Source organism: Cheilinus undulatus, linkage group 18, assembly GCF_018320785.1.
Source record: "Cheilinus undulatus linkage group 18, ASM1832078v1, whole genome shotgun sequence".
NCBI classification, from domain to species: Eukaryota; Metazoa; Chordata; class Actinopteri; order Labriformes; family Labridae; genus Cheilinus; species Cheilinus undulatus.
The window spans coordinates 15,112,733-15,122,836 of NC_054882.1; the positions used below are offsets into that span (position 1 = coordinate 15,112,733).

The 10,104-nt window shown below is 39.6% G+C and overlaps 1 protein-coding gene across 1 annotated transcript; it reads left to right on the plus strand.

The window, feature by feature from the left end:
* The first annotated feature begins 34 nt into the window (after positions 1-34).
* On the plus strand, positions 35-4,526 carry ypel5 (yippee-like 5). The gene is made up of 3 exons (XM_041813290.1): positions 35-195; positions 1,779-1,950; positions 2,431-4,526. Exons 2-3 carry the CDS (start codon positions 1,810-1,812, stop codon positions 2,653-2,655), a joined length of 366 nt encoding a protein of 121 aa, XP_041669224.1. The 5' UTR covers positions 35-195; positions 1,779-1,809; the 3' UTR covers positions 2,656-4,526.
* The last annotated feature ends 5,578 nt before the right edge of the window (positions 4,527-10,104 follow it).

Below are 10,104 nucleotides of genomic sequence, written 5' to 3' on the forward strand. Positions count from 1 at the left end.
CATCATGGGGCGCTACGTCATCACCGGATGTTGACACCAGCTCGAGCACAGTGCAGGCAGGAACAGCTGAAAAAGAACAACAAAGCCACGACGACGACGGCGTAAACAACAGATGTGCGTCAAAAATATACTGTAAACTTCGGTGACATTATCGCTAGTGGAGGTATTCTTTACCACTGGAACATACTTGAAAAGGTATGACGGCGTCATTACAAGTTTAGCTAGAATATGTTATTTGTGGTTGTTGTAGCTGTTAGCTGAAAGCTAACGTAAGATTAGCGTCTTTTGACTTGATTAACCAGTGTCAGACCACAAGAACAACATGTCCTAAACCGCAGTGGGATTGAACAGCGGATATGTTTACATTTGTCAGTTATGTAGAGAGAAGTTAGCTTTTAAAGAGGGGTGTTATCTATGTTTCACAAAATGGCTTTTTTACCTCAGGACTGTTGAAAGCTCAGCTGCCATCTACAGTCAGCTCATGACACGTCAATGAGGAACAAGAAGTACTCGATAAGATTAGCATTTCACAGGGAAATAATACAGCAAGAAAAGGTAACTAAATCAGGTTTATAGATACTTATTAGAGCCTTTTTGCTGCTGTTTCTGACCCAAACACTCCACACTGGTAAAATATATCGAAACAGTGAAAGGACGAATAATAACTGATAAAAAAAGAGACATGGCTGAAGACACGATGTTTAAGAAATAGCTCAGTAACACTGATGTAAAGAACCAGCTTCATTATTCACTCATTCATCCATCCTTTTTCCTTTACCCCGTATATTCTCAATCAGATGTCAAATGTTATAACATGTATGTTAGGCCTGTGTTTAATCTGCTGTCTTGCAGTGGAACCATATTGAATTTGAATATTAATTTATTAAAGACAATAAAGGCAATTTATATCAATGTATTTAACCCCTGGTTGCTCTCCATAGTACATCTCTTCTCCACTAAAGACTATCAGAGCAGCTTTTAAACCATTTATTGCTAAAGTTAATCTAATTGTCAATCAGTTGTCTCCAATGTGACAGGCATTCAGAGAGTATCCAGCCCCCCGTCACTTCGTTCAATTTTGTTATGTTCCAGCCTGATGCTGCAACTGTTTTAATTCATTTTTTCTCTCATTTACCTTTACACAGTAGAACCTGTTCACAAAAAAGTCTAAAATCCAACCCATGTTAATGGGGTTTCTGGCTTAGTTTGTAGATAGTAAGTTAAGAGCAGTCATGACCGCGTTACTAACCCCTGTTTTGCTCCTGTGAACAAACTGTAAGGGATCCAGTTAGGCCTCCATGGCTTGACTTCTAAAGTTTTGATTTCCTCCATTGAAAAGGATTTCAGATTTTATTGTTGCGTAAAGGCCTGGGCTCTTGGTATATGAACAAACTAATTAAGCATATTCATATTCTCTTCCACATAAGGTCACCTTCTACAAACAATCTGTTTGAAGTTCTGTTTTTCTCTCTACCCCTCATGTACATGTTGCATTAATAAGCAGTAAAGGAAATCAGTTAAAACTGTTGAGTTTTAATTTTAAGGCCATCACCTAGCCCTTGTTGCTTATGGTTGTTTCTTGGCTAACATCAACAGCAAACACTGCAGCCTTCGTAAAATCAACCTGATTTGCTGTTGTATCTTGAAATAGTGTGAAAAGGATCTTCTAAGACGCTAAGAGGAACTTATAAAACAAATACTGCCCATGTTTCAAACTTCTTTTAGACGATGAAGATATTGATAATAGTATTTTGACCTTCTTTTCCCATTTATTTTAGCTTTAGTTTATTCACGCCCAGAGATTTAACAATGGGACGCATCTTCTTGGACCACATCGGTGGAACACGCCTCTTCTCCTGTGCCAACTGTGACACCATCCTGACCAACAGGTCGGAGCTCATATCAACACGATTTACAGGAGCCACAGGGAGGGCTTTCCTCTTCAACAAGGTACAGAGATTTATGATAGCAAGAGCTGACATTTCAGGTCATATATATATTTATAACTGTTCAGTGCCTATAAAAGTATTCATGCATTCTGGGATGTTTTACTATTTTATTGATTTTATAAATTAATCATGGATGGTCAATATAATTTGACTTCTTGACAAGAAAAAAAACAACAACACAAAACCAATTAACTGATTAACCAGTGACTGGACCTTCCAGACACAGGTGTCTTTATACTACAATCACTTGAGACACAGTCACTGCACTCAGGTGATCCCCGTTTCACTAATAGTGAGACTACTAGCACCGATCAGCAGCACCTTTGTTGAATGAGGTTAGTCACTTCAAATGGGGTGAATATTTATGCAGTCACTTATTTAGGGTAAAACATCAAAAGGGGATGAATAATTTTTATAGACACTGTACTGTATGTGATTCCCTGCTGTAGAATATGAGTGCATGTCTGTTTTAACCCCACAGGTGGTGAACCTGCAGTACAGCGAAGTTCAGGACAGAGTGATGCTGACCGGGAGACACATGGTGAGGGACGTCAGCTGCAAGAACTGCAACAGCAAGCTCGGTTGGATTTACGAGTTTGCTACTGAGGACAGTCAGCGGTACAAGGAGGGGCGTGTGATCTTGGAGAGGGCGCTAGTGAGGGAGAGCGAGGGCTTTGAGGAGCACGTCCCGTCAGACAACTCATGAACATCTTCACTTTGGATTGTTTGCTCCTCCTCTCCTCCTCCTTTACCCCCTTTACCTCTGCGCTGCACACCTCCACCTGCAGACTTAGAGCTCAGTGAAGTGTTAGCTTCACCTGTCACACCCCTCCCTGATTAGAAGATTGGTTTGCTGGCTCTGTTCTTGCTGATTTGGCTCCCCCCAGATACCCTTGATTTACATGTCACAGGACACCACCCTTTACCAGCTGGGAGCACAGACAGTGGGTTGTAACGTCACTTATTTGTGCACGGTCACACAGAAGTTATTTAAAGCTCTACACCAGGCATGCTCTACACTTTTACTTGTATCAAAAACACATGCATGATATTAGACATGGTCCGACATCTCTTGGTTGTTTGGTTTATTTAGATAACAGTTAGTAGAGCTGAGCTGTCACTCTCTATATTGCTTTAATGGAGCTTGTGCTTCTGTGTCGTCATCTTTGTGTCAGTGTATTTGTCACTGGTGAGCACTGAATGCAAATAAGACCACAGTAGTTATTGCTTTATCAGTTTCTTGTTACTTGGCAGTAGTGTAGTAAATGTAATAGTGTTTAAGGTCTTTGTTCACATTCAAAGGAAACCATATGGACTGCACAGATTGATGTCATTCTTAAGTATTCATTGTTGTGTTTGATGATAAAAGGGGTTGATTAAGATTTTGCTCACATTTATGTTGACATCATTTGCTTGGAGTGAATCCAAAGTGATTTAAGCGTCACATTTATGCAGTATTTAGTGTGGAAGTGATGTGTACAGTAGACAATCATACCAGTGCTCCTGTAGTTTTTAATTCAGTGATTCAGCTCTCTTTCTCTTATCATTGTTTCCATGCCTGTGTGATGTGCTGTGTGAATAGCAACATGTCACTTCGGTGACGTATGATGAGGAGCTTTTACCTTCCAGCTATGTGTCTCTAGTGAGACGGAGAAAAAATGTGTGATGGAGATGCTTTCTTGCTGCCTGCTGGCATAAATACGGCACAATGAGAATTGTAAGCATCTTAAAGCAGCAGCGAGGAGAGACAAGCTCACAGAAAGACAACAGCAGACGTTCACAGACCAGTTTCTCTTTTGTGATAAAGACATCAAATATGTTTAAAGCACGCTTGAATTATCTATTCCAACATTTAAAATCATCTCCATGTGTTGAACTATATTCTGTAAAGTGACCCGTCTTCTCTTTGCTTAGGTCACACTCAGCCATAAGAAAACGTTTCCCATTCTACTCAAAGCAAAAAAGCTTTCACGGACTCTTCGCCCCCTGACTATGCCAGCCTCCATCCTACATAGTCAGTGTCGTGTGAAGATTTAAATCAAAATGTCAAATTGTGCAAAAAAAAAAAAAAAAAGAAAAGGCGCCCTCAGTCTGTGTGACATTTGAGGTTATTTTTGGAGCGGATTGTAGCATCAGTGCCCTGGTGAGACATTGTGCCATTTCAGATTGTGCATGCCTGCAGGCGTAACCAGAACGCTCCGGTCTCCACTGCTGACACTGTTCATGTTTTAAGCCTCGCCTTTACAAGGTCATGCAAGACAGTACAAGATGTCATTTCTATAAAAAACGCATCATTAACTATTGATGGCTTTAACAGGACACCATCCATATCCCCAAGTGAGTGGAGCGTACAGTCAGTGACAGGATATTGTCATTGTTTCCATTTCTTCAGTCATTTTATTGGCAGGCCATTGTTTTTATTTGCTTTATTTTGGTGATTCTTATTTGATTGATTGATACATTTATCTTATTGTATATTTTCTGATTAGAGATTTGAAAAAGTTTTTCTTCTTGTATGGCTAAAGCAACATTTTCTTTGATGTGATTTCTAAATAAATGTAGTATTGACGAGTTGAATAACTTTGTCTTCTTTTGCTTATTCGGGGCTTTTTAACAAAACTACCACAACACAAAAACAGAAGTCATAAAAGCAAATTTGCAGTAATTTCTTGTTTTTTCATTACTTAAAACTAGAGCCCTGCATGGGACGCTTTATTTAATCCTGCTCCCACCTGCTCTCACAACAAGTGTGTCAACCCTGCCAGCATGGATTCTGACAATCCATAATAAATATTCAGAATAACACACAGTGCATTTAATTTTAAGGATTGGTGATATGAATGTGTTAACTGAAGCACTAGGGGTGTATATCAGCTGTTTCATCATGGTACGATATTTTGAATGATACCTTTTACAATATCACAAAATCATTGATGATGAAAAGATTCCATATAGGAGTCACAATCGATATCAGACGATGTTATGTACGAATTTCACACAGTTACAGAAAAAAGCAGCTTCTGTGATTTGATTACTGTATTTGATAAAAAAAATATATCTTTAACAAAAAGAACAAAGACCTCCATTTCACTACAGTAAGATTTTTTAATGTTGAAAACATTGTTTAATTACTTAAAAGTGAGGACCCATGATTACCTTTACATAAGGGACATAATAAGGGCATTTGTGTTCAAACATGTTGCTTTTACAACCAAACATTTTTATTTCCCACTCTAAAGCACCAAAATGTACTTTTTCTGCACCAGTTTATAACGATCCATTTTTTTATCTTGCCCATTTCCCCATTATAGTGTTTTTTTTCTTGAACTTGTGGACTCAAACAGATATTTCTGCTCTATATCAGACCTTCCTACTTTACATTGGGGCCTATTAATGTGGCAGAATGTTCATGTGTAGTTTATTTGAACATTATGAGATTTAAGTGATGTTAAATCTGTGGCACTAGATGTGATAGTGATGAATTTACATTATTTTTTATTTACTGCAATCTTGATTTGATAAATGGAGAGGTTAGATATTGAACAAAGCTTTATTTCAAAGAGCGGATCTCAGCCTGTTGGGCTTCAGGACTCATCACCATCTCATGAGAAACTGTGACCCAATTCAAAGAAAAATAAAATTACCACTCAAATGTCTTCAATTGAGGATGTTGCAGTTTGTACCTTAGATGGAACAAAACACAACGGAATAAAGAAACAGGACAAAACATTTATTTCTATAAGGCATAATTAGAAGAGCATGCACACAGTTTGTTTTTACTTTATTTTCACAAGATTGAATGGAAACTTTGGACATTTCTTGAAGAATTACCTAATTTCCTTCCTTTCCCCCCAAGAAAAGAAGATAAATAAGATAAAATCTTCTGAATGACTGAAACTGAATTGCCTGTTCCACCCACTTTTCCAAAAGATGCCAACTATGGCCTACTATTTGACAAAAATAAAAGAAAAAGCCCCAGCTTCATGATCATTATATCATCTGCCTTTAAAGATGGTGTCATTAAAGTACCAATCTTCACGTGTGGCATAGACTTTTGTCCCCCCCTTTTATTACAGGCTCACATTCACGACCCACCAATTGCTAAGTTTGGACAGGTGACCAGCTCTTGGAAGAGTCCTGGTTGGTCCAAACTTCTTCCATGTGAGAATTCTGGAGGCCACTGTGCTCTTGCAGCAGAAATGTTTTTGCAGGCTTCCCCAGATCTGTGCCTGTCAACAATCCGGTCTCTGAGCTCTGCAGGCAGTCCCTTTGACTTCGTGGCTTGGTTTTTTGCTCTGATATGCATTATGCAAATCATGTGCAATCATATATATTATCATATATTATACATGTATATTTTTACTATAGCATCAGGCTGCAACATTATAGAGTAGAAAACATTAAAGAAGGAGTGCATACTTTCTGAATGACCTTCATATGAGACATAACACACCAAAGCATAACATTTTAAGAAAGGCTGTTTAAAGCTGGTTAATAGAAGGTCAAAAATTGTTCTTTGATATCTGATGCAGACCAAGAAATGACAACTTTTGTAAGTCTTCTGTCAGCAGGCATATTAGAATTAGGGGAATTTTTATTATTAGCTGCATGTTGCAAATGTAGGAAAACTGTCACATGGATTCACTTTAAAGTTAAGCACCGTCAGTTCTATCTCTATAGACAGATCTATGGAATAGGTGCCTGGAGGCCACTTATGTGTGTGACACAAGAGCTCAGACCTCTAGGTGGCAGCAGGACACTGATGGATGGCTGATATCCGTGGATGTTTCTCCTTGGATGCATGATGCTGAGTCCCTCGCCTTCCTCTGACGTCTGCCCGCCTGGCAGGCTCTGCTTTGTAGAGCTTCACTGCAGTCTGCAAATACATGTCAGTGATTTTACTCTGTGGAGCATGAAAATGAATGAAGTCTACTGCAATGTGTGTACCTGGATATGTGCACAACGCAGGCTTATTCTGAGTCATTGTTTAAGAAGCAGAAACGATTTATGAAACCAAAAACCCTTAAAGAATAGGATGTGTTTGCACAACACCCACTGCAGTTTGACTGCAATGCATTCATAAATAGGCAGTGACGACTCTCCTAATCCTCCCACTAATATTGCAGTGCTGCCGTAAAGTTATTTATAGCCCTGATCCTGTTGGAAGCCTTCTTTTTCAGCGTGTCTGTGTCACAGCTGTGGAATCAACAACAGGTTTGCTCCTCTGCAGTCTCTCCTGGAGACACTGAGCCTGCACCGAGCAGACAAATATTAATTATGCTGTTGAACACTCAGGCCAGCTCATGGCTATTATGTGCCCCAGTGTGGTTACTTACTTCTGTTTTGAAGGATTTGGAGCATAAACGGATAAAGAAGATTGATGTTTTTAAGACCAAATCTAGAGCCATATGAGTGCTGGACATGACTAGAGGGGAAAAAAGGAGGCTCTGTCTCCCCAGAGATCACTGTCCTGCTTTATAATTCATTGTACTCTTTGACTTTGTCCCTGCTTAACCTCAGGATTATCTGCTGTCTTTATTGAAAAAGCCAATGGGCCAGATAAGGATAATTACACTGCCGTCTTGATCCTATTAGTCGACATGCAACTGGATAGACGGGGCACAAATCTAGATGTGACATAGTCTTGACGTGTGTGTTCACAAAGAGCTGTTTTTCCACAGCTCTTTGGACACTTCAACAATGCTCTTAGTGAGTGTAAATATAGCTTAGAAATGTTGCCATTGAAGAAAAGGCTCATAATGGGAATAGAAATCCAGTATGAGGCAATCTTGCAGGGGTGGGCCGAGGATCATAGGGTTGATATAGATAAGACTACAGGGACATGTACATGGGAGCATGCCAATAAAATATGTACAGAGAAAAAGGCCATTCCACTTAGAATTAGGATGGACCCTGAGAAGACAGCATTATGCATCAAATGTAGTACAGAGTGTGATAGTTTTCTACATACTACATGGTCATGTGTGTATATTTTAAAAACGGTTTTCAAAAGCTTATTTTCTATCTGTTACCTATGGAATATTTGATGTAATGGAACAGATGAAAAAATAAAACTGTTTGATCATATATGGACCTAATTTCCTGATTGCATGGGACTCAGAATGAGGATCTTCCTAGAACAAGATAGAATGGCTAGTAGATAAGAAGAAACCAGTGCTTTGTGTATAAATTTGAGAGATTGTGTTAGGGGATGGCTGGTTCTCAACTGGTGGGTTGGGACCCAAAAATGGGTCACAAAGCCATTTTCAGTGGGCCACGGATGTATGCTTGGAAAAGACTGGTGGCAAAAAAAGTCTATGATGTGCTTTTATTTTTGAAAGATAAGTCTCCATCCCTTTGTTCTATGATATCTTTTCTTCAATTTCAAGTCCAAACTGTACAATTTTTCATTTAAAACAATTTCTTATGGTTGAAAAACTGAAGAAATTTGTGTCGTGTTTTTTCCTTAAGGAGACAGTAGTGGGTCCTGACACTGGATCAGCTGAGAACCAGTGGTTTAGAGGAAAATGTGTGTTAATTTAAAATTTGTGGACTGTATGATTAAGATGTGGGGCATAATTGTCAATAAAAATACTGTATGAGGACTAAATAATTAGCCCACTGACAAAAGTTTCAGAGAGAGCCACATAGTTCAGAACAAGCCTGGCAGAGGAAACAAGAGAAAGATTTCAAAGACTCTGGAAAGAAAACTAGTGAGAGATGTGTCTCTCTGCTACAGTCAGGTATTGTAGTCTCAAAGAAGACCATTGCTAGAACCCTGCACAGGAATGGACCAGGAAAAAGTGCAGAAGAGACACCTTCAAGCCAGACTGAAGTCTGCTAAAGACAACCTGGGGAAAGATTCTGATACTAGAAGCGTGTCCTTTGGTCAGATGTGAGCAAACTAAAGCTCTTTGGCCACAGAGACGCTGGTGATGTTTGGAGAAAGAAGGGAGGCAGAACACAGTCCCCACAGTGAAACACGGTGCTGGGAGGATTATGCTTCAGTGTGTCTGAAACTGTGAATCTGGTAAAGATGGAAGGAATCATGAAGACAGAAGGATATGTGGAGATTCAGAAAGAAACCACATCCGTGGCCCCTGGTGAAGAACTTCCTCCAGATGAACATTACTGACTGGCTTACACAAAGTCCTGTGGGGTGAACTGAAGACCAAGGTCCATGCCAGCAGACCATCAGATCTGGAGGAGCTTGAGAGACTAGCCAAAGAAGAATAGGCTGAGATACCTTAGGAGATTAGTCTGAGACTAAAACTACAACAAACGACTGCAGACTGTTGTCCAGCAAAAGGGAGACACATCTGACTATTAGCACCAGGGGATCACCATTTAGACCCTGGTAGTTTTCGTAAAATGATTTTGTTGCTGTCTAAAATAAAAATTCCTTGCTCTGTATAACAGCACTTGGGAAATATTTTAATAATTAAATGTTCATTGGTGGGCTCATCATTTTGCCCTCAGCTGTATATATATATAAAAAAACAATGCTCTCAGGCAAGTTCAGGGCATTCAGATTCATCTAAGACTTTAAATCAAGACCTCATTAGAGTTTTAGGCCTTTTATTGTAGTATTTTTCCCTAAAGAGATGAAACTTTTAGAGCAGATCTAACAGGAAAAAAACTAAGGTGTAGTGACGTGATGCTCTCATGTGTTCCAGTGCATCATCTATCTTCTTTCCACCCACTGCCAAGCAAATTTGGAGTTATATTCAGATGCAGATGATGATTTGGAAGTGAGCTATGGGAGGGAGGGGACCATAAAAAGAACCGGGAGCATAATTGCACCCTTAATTGGCCCATGATTCATCGTCCCCAGGCGGCTATTTTAGCTTATCCTCTCTTTTTTGATTCCATGGGATGTCAACATCACGCCCACCTCTCTGTCTCTGTGAGGAGAACAGAGATACAGAATATAGAAATAAACTCCTCTCTCTGTCTTTCCAACACACTCACAAAGGAGTGACATCATTCTGTCAGCGGGAGAAAATAGCATGCTTTCCATTGACATCACTCTACATCCCGTTGCTAGGAGACAGGGGAGTCAACAGTGGTTACTATGGAGACTGCACTTCACCTTCAAAGCTCCTGACCTTTTTGGTTGAGCTCAGTAGACGAGAATGTGTGCGGTAGACAAACG